General features: G+C 43.1%; 1 protein-coding gene across 4 annotated transcripts in view; it reads left to right on the top strand.

Annotated features, from left to right (window-relative positions):
• Positions 1 to 18,240, top strand: part of AKT1 (AKT serine/threonine kinase 1) — a 109,870-nt gene that overhangs the window by 49,180 nt on the left and 42,450 nt on the right. For 3 of the 4 annotated variants that reach the window (XR_005774938.1, XM_040412783.1, XM_040412782.1), the window contains exon 3: positions 13,074 to 13,202. The exons of the other annotated variant lie outside the window; for it this stretch is intronic. Coding sequence is in view for 2 of the 3 variants with exons in the window: in XM_040412783.1 (XP_040268717.1) it covers positions 13,074 to 13,202 (129 nt within the window). In the remaining variant the exon portion in view is untranslated. The remainder of the gene's footprint in view (positions 1 to 13,073; positions 13,203 to 18,240) is intronic. 4 annotated transcript variants of the gene reach the window in all.

Raw genomic sequence — 18,240 nt, 5'->3', positions numbered from 1 at the left:
GAATGCAGCAAATATTTTTGACTTTAGGGACCATTCAGAACTTATTTGAGTATCCGCAAAAATATTTTACACCAGGACAGATCTCTACATGCATTGTCTCACATGCTACTCAATGCATAGAGGAATTTATGTTTAAGCAATTGTACAAAATAAATGTAAAGTGTCTACAGATATCTAGAAATATCTATTGTGCTTTGCGCTATTATTTAGTCACCGTATTGACCCTGGAATAGCCCGGCTGGACACTTCATATGTGAGCCCCAGCTGTGGATACGAGAGACAGAAGTGGGTCTTCTGGGAAAGCACTGGTAGACGGTGACTCGAGGAACAGCGTGATGTTATTTCTTTGTGATCTCAAGATTTATGAGCCGCCCCTTTCTACGGAGGTCATCTCGCGCCTTCTTTTTTTGTGGACAAAGAGATGTCAGTTCTTCCAGACAATAATTATGGATTTGAGGTTTTGTGCTGTTCTCTTCTGCAATGCAGTTATCAGATTGGTCACTGCAAGATCAGGCTACTCGTGTCCTGACATATGTTTCTTTAAAAAAAATAATAATAATCCGTTGAAAAGTTAAGACTTAAAGGGGTTGTCCCATGAAAAATATTCAACATTTTTCAAACCAGCAGCTGCATCATAGTACTGAGAAAGGACACAACTAGGGATGAGCGAATCGACTACGGAGCAGGAGCTCCGTACAGTATTAGAATGCATTGGCTCCGATGAGCCGAAGTTATTGCATCGCTAAGTCTCGCGCGACTTCTGGTAATAACTTCATAAATTAATTTGTACAGTAAAAAACCATTTCCCAAACTCTGGTTCGGTTCCAAGTGGTATATGCTAGTACCTACCTGATGCCCCAGATTGGCATGTTCAGTATATAGAGCACTGTTCTCTGTGTATGTAAGTGCAAGCTAACAATACCATGCCCTAAGAGTCACTTCTTACATCAGTTGGCCATGGTATCAAATCCATTTGTTTTCGGGTCAGGCCTTGGTACCGAGAATTAACTGGTTCCATTACAACAGTGAGGTGGCCATCAAAATGCGTGGGAAATGAATGGACCAACATCCATTTCAGTCTTAAAGGAACCGTCTGAAGCCCCCAGTCGGACTTTTATGTGTATTTTGGCACAACCCATTTTAAGGTCGGTTTCACACGGTGAGAGTGTCCTCTGTAAGGAGAACCAGCACCTTCCAAGAACTTATTGGGAAACTGGATTCTAAGTGACTCCTTCATGTTGGGGGCAGAGCATCTACAAGGAAAATGAATTCCCTGTCCCTGACAGTGCCATCAGCAGAATACTGTCCATGTATCGTTCCAAGCGTTTCAACGGAGAGAACAGAGGGTCTGTCATGATGGCCGTCAACCCTCCGTTTCTCTTAATAGAAAGAATACAGATGTCATAAACAGGACTTGTATTCTGTTTTATGATGCAGGGAACTTCCAACGGTTTCCAGAATTGCTCTCATTCAGCCGGTACGGCGCCGCGTTACGTCTCCATGTAGGCATCATGTTCTCAACTGGAAGCTGTAAGGGCCCATAGTAGGGTATTTCTGTCAGCACAGATACTTGATATGGCCATGTGCATGAGCCCTAAACAGTTTGTGTTCCCTATGGACCTCTTTAGATAAGAACTTCCTGTAGGTCATAATATACTTCACTGCTCCATACTGTATGGTTGTATTGGCAAAATTCTATTTAAAAAAAATATTTTCCACGGCAGCCGAACTAAAGAAAAGGGGGCAAAACTGCTTGTACTCATGGTGGCTTCTGTGCTCTTTGTATCAGCTGTGCGGCCGCTAAGATGCGTGGATTTCAGTTGTGTCCAGTTACCAACATGTGTCTGCATTCCTGTCATCCCTCTGATTCCATATGGTCCCAGGGAAGAACAGTGTCCACCTGATACCACCCATCTGCACGAAGGTCATGAAGGTTCCTTCTCTGGTGTCTTAGGTAGGCAGTTTCTATAGACAGGCCCATCTGATAACTGTGACGATTTCTGTGAAGAATCCATGTTTGGTCTATGTGTCTGTTTTTTGCTCACAGCTAAGAATACATTTTCAGAACATCTCCTTAATGGTCCATGAAAAGCAGATGGCATCTGTGTTGCGTCTGTGTTTTTTCACGGACCCATAGACTAATAATGGGTGTGATGGATCCGTAAACACGTACAAAATAGGACATGCTTCCGTGCTAAAACACGGACGTGAACATTGACGTGTGAATGGGGCCTTTAAGAGATTTTTGCAACTTCTAAGTGTGATTTTAAATACCTCCACCCACCAGTGGGACCTCTCTTCCAGCTCCGTGGTTCCACCTCTGTCTTCACTCTGCATCAGTCCCTGCATGTAAACTTCTGGCATGGACAGGGGTCACGTGCGGCGCTTCAGCCAACGACTAACCACAGAGGTGACATGTCTCCCAAAGCCACATGGGACCGCAGTGACGCGCTGCTTGGGGACACGTCACCGCTGCAGCCAGTCACTGTCTGCGGAGACTGAAGAGCAGTGAAGACTGCATTGGGCCAACGGAGTCAAGTGTCGGGGAGAAGGTCCCGCAGGGGGCCGGGGTGGTATTTTAAACCGCACTTAGAAGTTGGACAACCCTTTTTAAGTGACGGCTTAGAACAGGGGTAGGCAACCTCTGGCACTCCAGCTGTTGTAAAACTACAACTCCCAGGATGGACACTTGCTCTGCTCTTCTAAGAACTATCATAGAAATGAATGGAGCATGCTGGGAATTGTGGTTTTACAACAGCTGGAGAGCCGAAGGTTGCTGACCCCTGGCTTAGAAAGTCATTAAGCTGAAGAACCCTCTTAAGGTTCCCATCATGATTGGGACTGGAGAGAAAGCACCTTCTTCGAGCATGTTTCTAGCACAGACAGTTTTTTTTTCACCCAATTAGCACCCTCTATTGTGGTGCAACTGCATACAGTCGGGTTACAATGTATACAGCGGAAGGTGCAATATGAATGTGATTTTTGGCCAGAAGGACTCCCTTGGGCCTCGTGGGCGACGAAAGAGGATACTCTTTGGGAGTGAGCACCGCAGTTGAGATCTTCACACCCTGTTTATCAGTATCTCGGCGCGCACACCACTGCTGCAGTTTATTGATGTGCTAGGGATTCAACAGTTCCTCTCCGCATCCTCTGCACTTTTTATGTACGAGGAGTGCTGACTCCAGTCTGTTTGTCACAGCTGCATTGCAGGACCTCCCGGCAGTACAAAGTGCCGGCTCCTCTTACTGCTCGCTGACTTCATATATTGTATGTATGAGTATACCTCTAATACACAATTCATTCTCACACTTTTCGAGTGTGTGGTTTTGCTCGATTCCCCCCCCCCCACTTCTCCTTCCCCAAATCTTAACCACCGGTGCACAGCTAGACTGTTGACCGTGAACAAAAGACCTGAACCGAGTCAAAAAGAGGTCTGAATCTATTTAACCTAATGAGGGGCAGAACCATAAAAAATGAATGTTTCGGGGACAACCCTTTTGTGTGAGTGGTCTTCTGATTTGTGTTTCTCATGCCGTCTGCATTTCATTAGGACGCAGACCTTCTCGCTGTCACCATTGTGATAGAGGACCGGCAAAAGTTGGACGCTGCATTGCCGTACGTTCTTCTTTGCATTGTGTTCAGCGCTTGACTATATAGTCAAAATTTTTACCCAAAGACCATATAGTAAGGGGCGTTCATTTAGAGACCTAGTCTTCATTTTAACTGGTTGTCTTGAAGCTGCTTTCGAAGGTTTGCATTCAGAAAGATAAATGGAAGCCCCTGGGTACTTATAAAAAGATGAGACCACCCTCCCCCTCCAACTTTCATACACCAGATATAATGGTGTGGCCAAGGGGCTTGCGTGGGACTGTTGTCTTTCCAGCCCCTATAGCTCCCCCCCCCCCCCCCCACCAAAGATAAGACCTTCTCATAAAAGCTCCCCGACCATAGATGACCTCTGCCACCATATCCAGATGGGGAATGAATGGAGCAGTGACATGTGCACGGCTGTCTCCATTCACTTCAATGGGATTCATGAAAACGGCCGAGGCTCTCACATGCCTATTCCCCATTCCTTCCATCTGGATGACTTGAGGCATCCTCGTTATGGAGATAGTTGTGGGACCTGCATCTTTTGAATATGCCATAAATGTCTACGATGGGGAAATCCCATTTAAGAAGCAAGTGGCCTAGATCAGTGTTTCTTAAAGGGGTTGACCAGGATTAGAAGAACATAGCTGCTTCCAGATGCAGCACCAAAACCATTCACAGGTTGCGTGTGATACTACAGCTTGGTCCCATTAACCTCCTTAGACCTGAGATGCAATACCAGATGCTGTCCACGGACAAGTGTGGAGCTGTCGCTTGTAGAAAGCAGCCATAATTTCCTACCCCTTGAGCTCCGATTTTGTCACGTTCCACCAGCAGGTCAGGTTTTTAGGGTTGGGGGTGATCTTTGTCAGTGCATCTCTGTAGGCCTTGCTCATCACCTGTTAGGGGGGGTCTTATAGACTGGAGTTGGGAAGCGCAGCCCTACCACTGTGCTGCTTCCTCTATAAATAATGAGCCTTTTTTTTTTTAGTTTCCCTGAGATAAGCAGGTTCCACCCCCGTTTCTTAGTACATGCGTGTGATGACATTTTTTATCTGTGATGGCCATCGGTTGCAAAGTCCTGAAAGGGGAACAGTGACTAAAATGTGAAGTTGTGGCCTTTTTAATGGGTTGGGCTCTTTGGTGCCAGTTAAGGGGTAAACAGAGTACAGCGTGCTATCAGTTACTTACTGTGTCTGTTTATATAGCGCTAGCATAGTCCACAGCGCTGTATGCAGATTTGTTAACCTCGTACACTCTCACCTTTGGGGCTCACAGTCTAAATTCAAAATTTAAAGGGGGTTTTCTGGGAGTAAAATATTGATGTCCCATCGTTAAGATAAGTCATTAATATCTAATTGGTGGAGGTCCGACTCCCGGTATCGCCGCCGATCAGCTGTTTAAAGAGGCCATGGCACTCTGGTGAGCTCTATAGACTCTTCCTAGGCCATTGGCATCACGTTCATCGATCATATGGCCTAGGTGCAGCTGGGTCCCATATTGCCTGGGCTGCAAACCCAAGTACAGCCACTATACAATGGGTGGTGCTGTTCTTGGCGTGCTGCGAGGAGGCTGTGGAGCTCACTGGGGAACCGTGGCAAGCAGATCGATGGGGGTGCCAAGTGTCGGACCCCCACGATCAGATATTGCTTACCTGTTCTGAGGAGAGATCATCAATATTGTAATATTCTACTCCCAGAGAGCGCTTTCATAGTACGAGTAAAGTACTAGAAGGGTGGATAGAGGGAGTAAGCTGGAGTACTAGTCATTTTTGTAAGTAAATTGCATTTAACTCGTAATAAGAAAGCGTATAAAGCGGTTAATAAATTGTTATATAAAAGCAGCACTTATAGGATGGAATAAAAAAAAAAAAGTCTAAAGCTGCACACATTTTGTGCCTTTATGGCTTGGCATAGCTCAAGCCATAAATTTTTTCTTTTTAATTTTTAACACTTTTTTTTTAAAATTATTGGTCATATAGTTTAGGCCTTAGATTTAATTTGAAAGCCTTCTAGATGGTCTTTTGGGATGATATCTGCCATGCCGATAAGTCATCCTCTAATTTTTTTTCTTTGTTTATTTAGTTTACCTTTCTTATGTTTTCAAATAAATATTTTAGTTTTTTTTATATTGTTTTAGATTTTTTTTTTTTTCTTGTCCTTTCCTGACAAATTGGACTGTGTACATTGAACATCAGCCTCGTTAATAAAAGGGCGGTGGGCGGGGGGGGGGGGGGGGGGGACCTGTTCAGAAGATATGATAATTAAGCAGGTGCCGGATATTGTCGCTTTGTCTGAGCGTGAGAAACGGTGCAAGTGCAGAATAGACAGGGCAAGCACTTCAGGCAGAAGCATTTCTTCTTAACCTGTTGCCAGCAGTGTCAATCATTGTCATGCATGATGATGCTGCTGCTGCTGCAGAGGCCTCAGACGTAATGGACCACTATCCAGCTGCATGGAAAATGAGTGAGAATAAAGCAAGGGAGCGGATTTGCCCCGGCACTGAATTAGCTTGTTGTGACAGCGGACTGCCTTATATGGTCCGTGAAAGGCAGATAGCCGGGATAAGCTGTAAAGCGCCAGTCTGGTGCAGACAGTCTGCTGACTCAGGCTTGACCTCCCCATTGGGAAGCACCCTTGACTGCAGTCTAAGCCGTCTCATTGAGATTCAGGGCACAGCCGGAGAGTCCGCAGCTGTACGCTGGAGGCAAAGGCTGAGAACACATCCAGAGAGTGTCCAGAAGAAAAAAAAAAATAATTAACAAAGAACTGGCCCCCTTCTGCACCACTGTGAATAGACAAACAAGGCAGAGGTCCTTGTCTCTTGGTGTGCATATTGGGAATTGCATTTGCATAAATTTTTTTTCCCAAGCTGTCTAAAGCCCTAACGCGACCGGCAACTGGATTCCCAATTTTTCTCCTGTCTCTCAAGAAAGTGAGAAAAACTACTTTACCGAATGAAGAAATATGAGCATCCCTTTTTTTTTTTTTTTTTACGCCTCGGCCCAATCGTCTCCATAAGTTCTTCAAGGACCTAAATTTTTTTCAAAAAGTTTTTTTAGTCATGAGACTTGGGTGATTTATGCTCTTGTAAAAAAAATTAAAAATAAAAATGTTTTGTTTTTGGCTTTGAAATTTTATTTTTTAACTGCATGAAATAAAAAAGCATTGTACTTGACGCATCTGCGGCGCGTTGCCTTTAGATTGGAAGTTTTAAATTTAAAATGGAAAATAACATTTTTGAAATTGCAATTTTTTTTTTTTTTTAAAGCATTGAGTGAGTAGACTTCTTTTTGTTTTCTTCCGACTGTTCTGATATTAACGGGGGTGCTGATTTTCTTAAATGACTCGGTACAGCAACAAGCAAGTAGCAGTTGGTAAATAAAGATGGATATTCTTTTGTTTCGCGGGTGCTCGTTGCTCGTTATACTCCACTTACTCAGTGAGCTTCCCAGGGAGTGGCAGCTGTTTCTTATGTTAGGTACTCTATCAGGGCTAGACAGCTCCAATTCAGGGAAGGCATTGTTGGGGGGAGGGGGGGGGGGGGGGGGGCGATGCATTCTTGTTAAATTCTCAGTAGGATTAACTTTTCATATGCCAAGAGGGCAGTGGTGTCCCTCTCGAGACTCATACCGTGAAGGGGGGGGGGATCAAAGATACATGCGTTCAGCCCATACACGTAACACCGAGTCATAAAGGGTTTGTTTTGTAGACAGCAAATATTGCTGCTCACGTTGTCCAAAGTTTCAATGCCCTTGCGCTTCTTTGACAACAAACAATCTCCACGTTCATGACAAATTTTAAGTAGAGTCAAGATTGGACTCAAATTTGGATATGCCTTAAAGGGGTATGCCTGGGTGTCTAATACTGATCTATCCTCGTGATAGGTCATCTGTATGTGAGCAGTGAAGGTCCGACACCTACACCGATCAGCTGTTTGAAGAGGCTTTAGTGCACCCGTGAGCTGGTCGATGGGGGTGTTGGGAGTCAGACCCCCCCCCACTGATTAGATACAGATGACTTAGGCTTCATGCACACGATCGTCGTGTGGGTCCGCATCCAAGCCACACTTTTTAAGGCTCTGACCCATTCACTTTAATGGGGCCGCAAAAGATGTGGACAGCACTCTGTGTGCTGTCCGCATCTGTATTTCCGTTCCATGTCCCTGCAAAAAAATAAATAAAGTAGAACATGTCCTATTCTTGTCCGTTTTGTGGACAAGAATAGGTATTTTTGTTATGGGCAGCCCGTTGTGTTACACAAATTGTGAACTGCAAAACACAGTGCGGTCGGCGGTCGTGTGCATGAGTCCGTATCCTAAGGATGGGTCATCCGTATTAAACACTCAGACAACCCCTTTAAGGGTCCTTACACACATGAATTTGTGTTTGACATTTTTTACCTGTAAAAAAATTTTGCCGTGGTTTTAGTCTTTTGCAAATGTGTCCTACGACTAGCGTTTTCTCATGGATTTTATCCCCTGTTGAGGTGATGTCAAAACACCAAGATCTCTAGCATGTTGCGTCTTTGAAAAGAAGCCAGAAAGACAAAAAAAAAAACACCTAATGAACAAACAAAAATGCTAGAAAAGTGTCCTTCAGCTAACATCTGGAGCTGGTGTTTTTGCTGCCAAAAATGCAGGTGCAAAACAAAAAAAAAAAAACTTGAAATGCAAAAGTGCAGAAAAATAGCACTAAAAAGTGTGAAAGAACCCTAATAGAATAAAAAATTCAAAAGCCCCAAAATATCTAGGGACCCTAAATGATTCAGCCTTTTTAATATCACTTTAACGATTACATTTATTGAATTCTAAAGAATCTTCATGCATCTGTTTATCCAAATTTATTACCGGTAGTTGTTGTTAAGTTGTTTGTTTGTTTTTTTTTTGGTTTTGTTTTTTGTGTCTATTTCTTTTAATTAGTATCTGTAGACATTTAGCAAGATAGCACTGGAAGAGAGGCGAACACATAGTATAAATTTGATACTGCGGCAGGAAGGATACTTAAAGATAACTGAAGAAAAAAAAGGATCAAGTGCAACAAAGAGTGGATTGTTCGGAGACTTTTTCATCTCTGTAATCTGTGTCGTGTCTATTGTGAAGGTCTTTCTGGCCTAAGCCTTTTATATTTTTTTTATATTTTTTTATGAATAGGACCCTTAAGACAGAGACAAGTGATTAAATGAAAAAAAAAACAAAAAAAAAACTTTGAAGTGCCACCAAAAGATTCACATTTTTTAAATATTTTATTACAATTTAACCATAATTGAGTTCGATCCTAAATTGTTATTTTTTTATAACTTTTTTATTTTATTTTTTATTTCATTTATTTGGATGAAATTCCAGCGAAACTTCTGCTTTCGAATGGTACACACGGAAAACCTCTTAAAAGTTGAGCAGTAAAGTTACTTTGAAGTGACGACGTCTTTTAATGATGTAAATTTTTCTTCCCGTGAAAGTGTTCTGACGGACTGTTCTTGCTTGCTTATTAAATCTGTTCCGCAGATTAGTAAATTGCTTTTAGTTGTATAAAGTACTTGCATTGCAAAATGTAAATGCAAAAAAAGTTCTCCATATGTCAGAGTGAAAAATGACAATGGCAGAAGTAATACATTGGACATCTGCTCGGAATCGTACATTTGCTGTGCATTTAAGGATCAGATGTTGCAAAACATACAGTGTATTATTTATCTCTGTATGGGAAGCAGTTTGACTTCCTTTATTGTGCCACCCTACTGTCATCTCCGTGTGCTCTAAATCACCAGCCGTGCAGTCTGCATCTCCTAGCGAAATGCCCCATGAAGCGTGATGTTGGTTTTGGTACAGAGTTGCATATTGAGGCTGAAGGAACTCTTATCAAATCCAAAAACTCTTGGAACTTTTGGTCACGTAAAGAGCTTAATAGAGGGATATCCCACAGATGCAATCCTCATATATATTAAAGGGGTTTTCTAAGATATTTTAACTGATGACCCATCCTCTGATGACCTACCTGATCGGTAGGGGTCTGACACCTCAACGATCAACTTTTTGAGGAGACATCCCAGAGGATAGGTCATTAGTAAAAAGTTCTCAGAAAAACCTTTTAATTTTGCCAAGTCCAGGGATGGACTTGGTCCATCAGACTACCAGAGGAACTGGAGGGTATAGGCTCTCAATAATGAGGCTTAAAGGTGTTGTCTGGCTTAGTAGACTGAAAGGATCATACTTTCCTTCCCCCAACCGCTCTGGTTCTCTGCACTGGCTCCGCATCTCCATCTTCTGGTCCTGGCTTTTTCTTCTTTCCCAACATGGGCATTGCATATTGAGGCTAAAGGAACTGATCCCAAAATCTCTTGGAACTTTAGGTCTTGTGAAGAGTTTAATAGAGGGATATCCCACAGATGGAATCCCCATTATATTAAATTTGCCAGGACCAGGGATGGACTTGGCCCATCAGAGTACCAGAGGAACCGGAGGGTGTTGGCGCTCACACAGTAATGAGGCTTAAAAACGTTGTCTGGGAATATATCATTTCTAACACATGCTGTTAGTCTGCCTCCAGTGATAAAAAGGATCATACTTATCTGCTCCCTGCCACTCCGGTCCTACGCGCCAGTCCTTGGTTTGTTTTCTTCCTCCCCGGCATGGTCACCTGATCTTCATCAGCCAACCGCATTGTACCTGGGGGCACAGTGGCTGGCTCTGTTATCTGGAGGGTGGCACTTACTCCCCTGAAGCAGCCAGGATTACTTCAATTATTAGACTGTAATGGAGTTGCGTTAGTGGTCTTAGCATCCTGACCTCCATTTTTACTATGACATGTCCCAGGATAGAAATTTGATGCATATTATCTTTAGAGACCACATTTTGGAATCGCATAAGAAAATTCTTAGCTGATAAGGGTTGTCTCATAAAGCTATATTGGATGTATAATTCAGGAATTGTTCTTTATGCAATTCCATCTTCACTTTTAGTGATTCCATCTTACTTTTAGTGATTTCCATGTCTTGACTCCTGCTGCAGCCTTAACAATGCTGTAAATAGCCCATGGACATTAGGAACTAAATTCCAGTTCCATGTTAGAAAAGTTCATCAATACAAGCAGGGGGTGAACAACAAGGATACCAATCTCTTAAAATGCCACAACATTGATTTTAATGGCATCCCATGACTATTGGCCATTTTCTGATCTTTGAAAAAAATAAAAATAAATAGTCTTTTGTATAAATAAGCAAATATCTGGGTCACCTGGTGGGCAGCTTTCATCATCCAAGGGGTAGGGAAGCTGTGACCCAGACAGATTAAATAAAGGGTTAAAGTTCATGGAATTTTTTATTTAAATATTTATTTTTTTCTTAAAAAATAGCCAATTTTTTTTTATATTTAGTAAGTGTGGAATCAGCTTGGGGGGGGGGGGGGGGCAGGGGGTCAAGGAGTGATAACTGGTGAAATTTTTAATATCTTTGACTTGTAATTAGGAGACCTGGGGTCACTAAGTATTGACTGTAGGTTAGTGGAGGTAAGACTCGGGGTGCCACTGTATTGAATTGTATATTTACACATCGGGCAGCAGTCCAATTATCTTTATAGCTCATGATAGACAGTTAGCACCAACACCTTTTGACGAGTACTGGGCACCTTTATACTTCAAACTGGGAGTGGTAGTAAACTGGTTTAAAAGGGTTGTCTCATCAGGGCAATTTTTGTCCATATATCCAGTCTGTTGTTAACTGGTGGCATCAGCAGCCAGGCTGAAGATGGTGGCTCTCATATTTAAGCATTGGATGTAACGATGAGCAAATCGATTCTGAATGAACCTGATTCGTGCTGAATTTTCAAAAAACTTCAGATTCTGATGAACCTGAATTTTTGGTGAGGGAGATATATTTGCCGAATTGCACATGTTTTTCTCATGTGGATCTCTCTTGATTTGCCTGAAATTCAATGAATGAACTACTCTTTAACAGAGCTAAGCAAAGAAACTTTGCCTGGCTGACTGAGAGGCCTTGGTTGGCGTACTATTTCTCCTTATGGAGGATGCCAAGTATGCATGAGGAGTATCGTAAGTCAGTCAACACATCTCTGGTTTTCTGGGAAAATATATTAAAATGAGAACACCTTACATCTGCTGGCATCAGCTTATTTGAATCTTTCCCCTAGAAACCCAGAGGAGCATTGCCTGGCCTACAATGTTCCGCATGTGTACTAGGCGCTGTTCATAATATGAGAGAGTACACCCTAGACAAAATAAAGATATATATATATATATATATATATATATATATATATATATATATATATATCTCTATCTATTATAGCTGAGAAACCCAGAGTAGCATACTAATCTCTCTCTTTCGTCCTAGAATTTTTCTAGAGTGTTATATCCCAATTTTCAGGGCAATTGGAGTAACTGGTTCGGGTAGATTTGATTCAGGTCCGAATCAAATATTTTTTAGAAATTCAATGAACCTGTAGCTAACCGAATCTGAAAAGGTTTGCTCATCTCAAAGTGGAAGTCTTGCACTGGCACCAAATTCATTTGGGAGCACGGTGGATGGTGCCTTCCCCTTGCGAATTAGTTGAGGTCTGGACCTGTGGACCTCCAATGATATCCTGTAACCTACCAGAAGATACGGTACTTTAAACTGTATGCTGACTCTTGACCCCCCCTTTTTGACTTGTACTGACTGGCCTACTCCAAGCATAGCTTTTCCCAGAACAATCCTCTGGCATAGTCCACATATTTCTGGCTCTCTCATCCACCAGAGAAGGCTTTCATCCACCAGAGCCAAAGAAATTTGGAAGTCAAATCGGACCACTGTATTGTTCTCACCAGACAAGTGATGCATCTTATCCAATCAGATCTTTCAGCAGCAATTCATTGCCTTGAATTTGCTTTAAAGTTTAGCCTGTGAGAATACCTAGCCACAATATGACAAGAGTATTTACTTCCAGGGTCATAGAATACAAGGTTTCACAGATCACTGTTTGCAGTGGAAAGCTTTTAGATATTTAGAAGTGGCCTTCAACCTGCAGCTTTTAAGAAGTTGCAACTTCCAGGATTCTGTTTTGGAGCATGCTAGAAGTTGTAGTTTTGCAACTGCTGAAGAAACCATGAAGGTAATAGTAAGACTAGGTGCATATACCCAACCGACTTGTCAAGGAGGAAAGGTATAACCTATGGACCAAAATCGCTCCTGTGAAGCAAGTCATTGACCCCTTTGGAGAGCATGCGTCTTGTGTGCCAAAGCCTCATGATGTAGTATTACCCAGTTAAGTGGGGTGGGGTGGGGTGGGGGGGGGGGGGCAGCAGGATCTTTAGACAATTAATCCACTAGTACTTGCTGTAGTCCCCATAGAAGTTCATCTCAGAAACATTTCTGTCTCTGTCTAGAAAATGATGGTGGAGAAGATGTTAACTTTCTAACCCTAATCAACAGTTGTTCTTATATAATCCAGATTTTCTTTTATAAATGACCACCTTTGTATTTTCTCATTTTCAGGTGAGTACATAAAGACCTGGCGGCCCCGTTACTTTCTCCTCAAGACTGACGGTACTTTTATTGGTTATAAGGAACGTCCTCAAGATGTCGACCAATTAGAAACCCCTTTGAACAATTTCTCCGTAGCCAGTAAGTATACGTGCACCTTCAATGCAATCCAAGCTTCTACCTGGTAAATAGAGAGATGAAGAACTAAGAATGGACATACAGATGTAGCAGACTGAGCCATGGGGCTGTAGGTTAGCTTTACTGAATTATCTCACCTGAGCGTTTTTGTGGTCCACCACCCGTGAACCAAAACTGACTTTGCTACAACTATGTTAACCTATAAGTTATCTCAGAGAAAATTACAGATGGAGATCTTCAAATATCAAAAATGCAATCGCCCAAGAAAAAAGCTTGAAGGCAAAATACACAAAATGAAAATAATCATAGTTTATGAAGTATAAATAAAGTGGTTGTCCGTGTTGGAGCGGGCAACCCCTGTGGGCCTAGCCTGTCCCCTTAAACATAACTCGCCTGTCCGCAGTCCCACTGCTGCTTCTGGTCCCCGCATGACCAGGAAGTGGCTTGATCGTGTGATCGAGTTGGCCAATCACAGGTCTCAGTGGTCACAGTGGGTCGAAACATGCAGTGGTGCACTGTTCAAGCCACCGCGACCACGGAGGCCTGTGCTTTGCTACTTTTTTCACAGGATCAAGCCACTTCGCGGTCGTGCGGGGACAGGAAGTGCCTGGGACCATGGATAGATGTTCAGAGGGACAGGAGAGGACCAGAGGGGTTGCCGATTCCAAGGCCAGACAACCCCTTCAATATCTAAAGCTGGATCCTGAAAGATAGATGAGCCTCACAACAGACCTAGATGAGAATTCTTTTTATTTTTAATTTTTTTTATTTTTATTTTTTTTTATTTTTACTGCGATTCAGGGAAAATTGATTTGCTACCACAAGGAAATTTGTGCAAATCGAATTTTCCCTGAACGCTCAATACTACTTATTATTATTTATCTGTTATTGCCATGTTTTGACTATATATATATATATATATATATATATATATATACACACACAATTGTTAGCTAATGTCACTTGTATTAGTTGATACCAGGGAACTTTCATAGTCTGGACTACTGGACTATCAGTTTGTTTCTATTTAAAAAGCAACTGTCAGCAGGACAACCCTAGCCTGGTACGGTTGATCCGGCTGAGTAAAACAATACCTGAATCGTGAAAATCGGTTGCGGAGTTCCCAAGAAAAGACATTTACTCTTTATGCAAATTAGGGCTTTCGTGCATCAAAGGGGCGGGTCTTAGCTCCTTGGTATACCTCAGCTTTCCAGTTCTAGCCACTCCCCTCGGTGCACTGAAGCCCTCATTTGCATGTAGAAGTCTTTTCTCATTTTTTTATTTTTATTTTTTCCTTCTTGGCACTGCCACAACTGTTTTTCACAAGACGGGTATCATTTTAATTAGCAGGATCACCCTTACCAGGCAGTATGCCTGGTTTAATAGGCTTGATCCTACAGATAGGTGCTCTTTTTTAAAGGGGTTTTTCAACACTTTTTCATATTGATGGCTTATCCTTAGGCTTCATGCACACGGCCGTTGTTTGGGTCCGCATCCGAGCCGCGTTTTTTTTTGGCGGCTCGGATGCGGACCCATTCACTTCAACGGGGCAGCAAAAGATGCGGACAGCACTGCGTGTACTGTCCACATCCGTTGCTCCTTTCCGTGGCCCCGCCAAAAAAAATAGAACATGTCCTATTCTTGTCCGTTTTGCGGACAAGAATAGGCATTTCTACAATGGACCGCCCGTTCCGTTCCGCAAATTGCGGTCGTGTGCATGAGGCCTTAGGGTGGGTCATCAGTATCAGATCTGGCAGATACTGCAGCACTGCACCCATTCACTTGGGTGGGAGCAGTTCTGCAGTAAACCAGCGCAGTGCTGCGTAGCTCCAGGGGGCTGCTGCAGAACAGATCTTCGGTGGGGGTGCTGGGAGTCGGACCCCTGCCAATTTGATATTGATTACTTATCAGAAGAATAGGACATCTGTCAGCAGTTTTGTACCTATGACACTGGCTGACCTGTTACATGTGCGCTTGGAAGCTGAAGGCATCTGTGTTGGTCCCATGTTCATCCTGCGTTGCTGAGAAACATGATGTTTTATTATATGCAAATGAGCCTCTAGGAGCAACGGGGGTGTTACCGTTACACCTAGAGGCTCTGCTCTCTCTGCATCTGCCGCACCCTCTGCACTTTGATTGACAGGACCAGATGTGATCATGTTTTCACTGCCTGGCCCTGTCAGTCACAGTAGAGAAGGTGCAGCAGTTGCAGTGAGAGCAGAGCCTCTAGGTGTAATGACAACGCCCCCATTGCTCCTAGAGCCTCATTTGCATATAATAAAACATCATGTTTCTCAGCAATGCGGGCACATATGAACATGGGACCAACACAGATGTCTTCAGCTGCCAAGCGCACATGCAACAGGTCAGCCAGTGTCATAGGTACAAATCTGCTGACAGATGCCCTTTTAAAAGCTGGCTTTTGGCGTGATATTGGCATGTATTATAGCTCCTACTGGTTTTGCTTCCAGCAATATAGTGGCTTTTTCCATCTAGGTTTCTTGTAAGTCTTTTTTATTTATCTTTTAAGATATCCTTTAGGATATTGGTTTATTTGCTATGTATTTATTATACTTTTAAGCTGTGATATTTGTGTATTTTTCCTTCAAACCTTTTTTTTGGTGATTGCTACAACCGTAAGTATATGTACATAGGAGTGTGGGTTGTGTAAGGGGTTAAGGTTTTTGGGTAGCGATCACCTCCTTCCTCTGGCTTTCCTCCTATTCTTTGTTCTCCACATCCACAGCTAAGCTTCCTACTTTTGTTTATGGTCAGAACACTTCTTAGCACTCTCGAAAAGCCTGACATAATAAATCCCATGCATCCCCCTCTTTTCTCGCTCTTCCTTTTGGCTGCAGCGTGAGCAGTCTAGGAAATTCTGCTTTCATTCATGCCACGTGTCGAGGTGTTTTTTTTGTAATTAGTTTTTTTTGGTCATCTACAAGTCAGTCTGACACCGGTAGTGCTTTGCAGGGACACCCCCTCAGCAGGAAACGCCCATTTAGACCTTTACTGCACACTGCTATTAATTCGTTCGTAAACTTCTAGCAGGAATAATAGAGGAATGAGCCAACATAGAATCCGAAGAGTCAGAATGGTTATTACATGGGGAATGCATGTCATTACTAAAACAGGGTTTGTCTCATGACAATGTATCCCCATTCCACAGGATAGGGGGATAAATGTCAGATGGCTAGGGGTTTGACTGCCGGGACCCCCCCCAAATGATCAGTAGAACGGGGACCTGTGTTCCCAATTTGCATTCAACTTTATGGGGCTGTTAGAGGTGGATTGGCAGCGTGCATGCATGACCAGGCTCCGTTCTAGTGATCGATGGGGACCCCTGCTGTTGGACCCCCGGTGATCAGGCGCATGCATGATGGGCCTCCATTCTAGTGACTGGTGGGGTCCCCTTGGTCAGACCCCCAGTGATCTAACATTTAGGCCTCATGCACACGACCGTTGTGTGTTTTGCGGTCCGCAAACCGCTGATCCGCAAAACACGGATGGCGTCTGTGTGCCTTCCGCAATTTGCGAAGCGGCACAGACAGCCTTTAATATAATATAGCGTGGACAAGAATAGGACAGGTTATATTTTTTTATACGGAGCAACGGATGCGGACAGCACATGGAGTGCTGTCCGCATCTTTTGCGGCCCCATTGTAGTGAATGGGTCCGCATCCGAGCTGCCAAAACTGCGGCTCGGAGGCGGACCAAGACAACGGCCGTGTGCATGAGACAACCCCTTTTAAAGAGGACCCGTCACCTCGCCTGACATCTCCATTTTAGAAATAACTTGCATTCCCCATGTCATACCATTTCTGACACATCTACTCTTATGACTCTGTTGCGCGATTCCTCTATTATTCCTCTCTATTAAACAATGGTTCAAAGATTAAATAAACTCTGTTCACTCCGATCACTTCCGTTCGGATGCTTTCCCGGGTTGCTTGCCCTTTGTAGTTCCTGGTCCTTCATCATGGATACGTCTACTGGTGACGACGCGGTTCTTTACGACCATACAACCGCGAGGTGTGAACGCTCCCTTAGCTTTAGTTCTTTTACATAACCCACTTTACACTGTAAATTTAGTGGCCCCTCACTATACAAATATAAATGTTGGCTAAATCGAATATATTGGGCTAAAAAAACTAACAAAAAAAGTTGTTTATTTCTCTCTAATCTGCTACCTCGGTTTGTTTTAATTAACATGACTTGTAATTAATGATGCTTTCCTGGCAAGTTAATTAAACTTGGTTTGTTTTTAGCGTTCGCACACCATAAAGCAAAATGACGATCACAGGGGAGGGTGAAATAATTTACTATGATAACCGCGCACATTATTTGACAAAGCTAGGTACCCCCCGCAGACGCCTGAGCTGATTAATTACCAAGCGGAGTGCCTGTTAATAAACAATTTGCAAATTTTTGTGACAGTTTTGCCGTTCAGGAGACGGGAAGAAACCTTCCCTCCCGACTGCTGTGACTTTGTACCTTGCATAATTTGAGATGATCTGAAATGTCACTCCGTGGAGCAGATTTATTAACGTCTAAGATAAAGGCAGTGTAAACATAGAGGAGACGGGTAGACGATGCGCCAAATTTTTTTATATTTTTTTTGGGCATCTCAATAGACGTGCCAGGCACTTTTGTCTTCCTCTTTCATACTCGACACCAAAATCTCATCACACAGCAATCATAAACTTTGCACTCTACAAGTTCGCTTAGCCTAACCCCTTTATTACAAACTTTTGAAAAATTTCTAAATTCAAAAACTGTCCAAAACAAGTAACACATTTGGTGCTTGTCAATATTTTGCCGCAATTTTTTTCCTATTCTGTTGGACCACATCACACTTATGGCAGACAGGGGCGGACTGTCCATAGCCCTTACAGGGAAATTTCCCAGTGGGCCGATGCCCCAGGGGGCCACCTGAGCCCTCCTCATGGCCGGCCAGTGGAAGTTTTTGAGGATTTATTTTGTGCTGCTGGCAGTATTTTGTGATGGACTGTGGTATTTGGCTCTGTTGGGGCGGTATAAT

Source organism: Bufo bufo, chromosome 11, assembly GCF_905171765.1.
Source record: "Bufo bufo chromosome 11, aBufBuf1.1, whole genome shotgun sequence".
Classification (NCBI taxonomy): Eukaryota; Metazoa; Chordata; class Amphibia; order Anura; family Bufonidae; genus Bufo; species Bufo bufo.
Note: the sequence above shows the minus strand (reverse complement) of the source record. Positions and strands in the feature narration are given on the sequence as shown.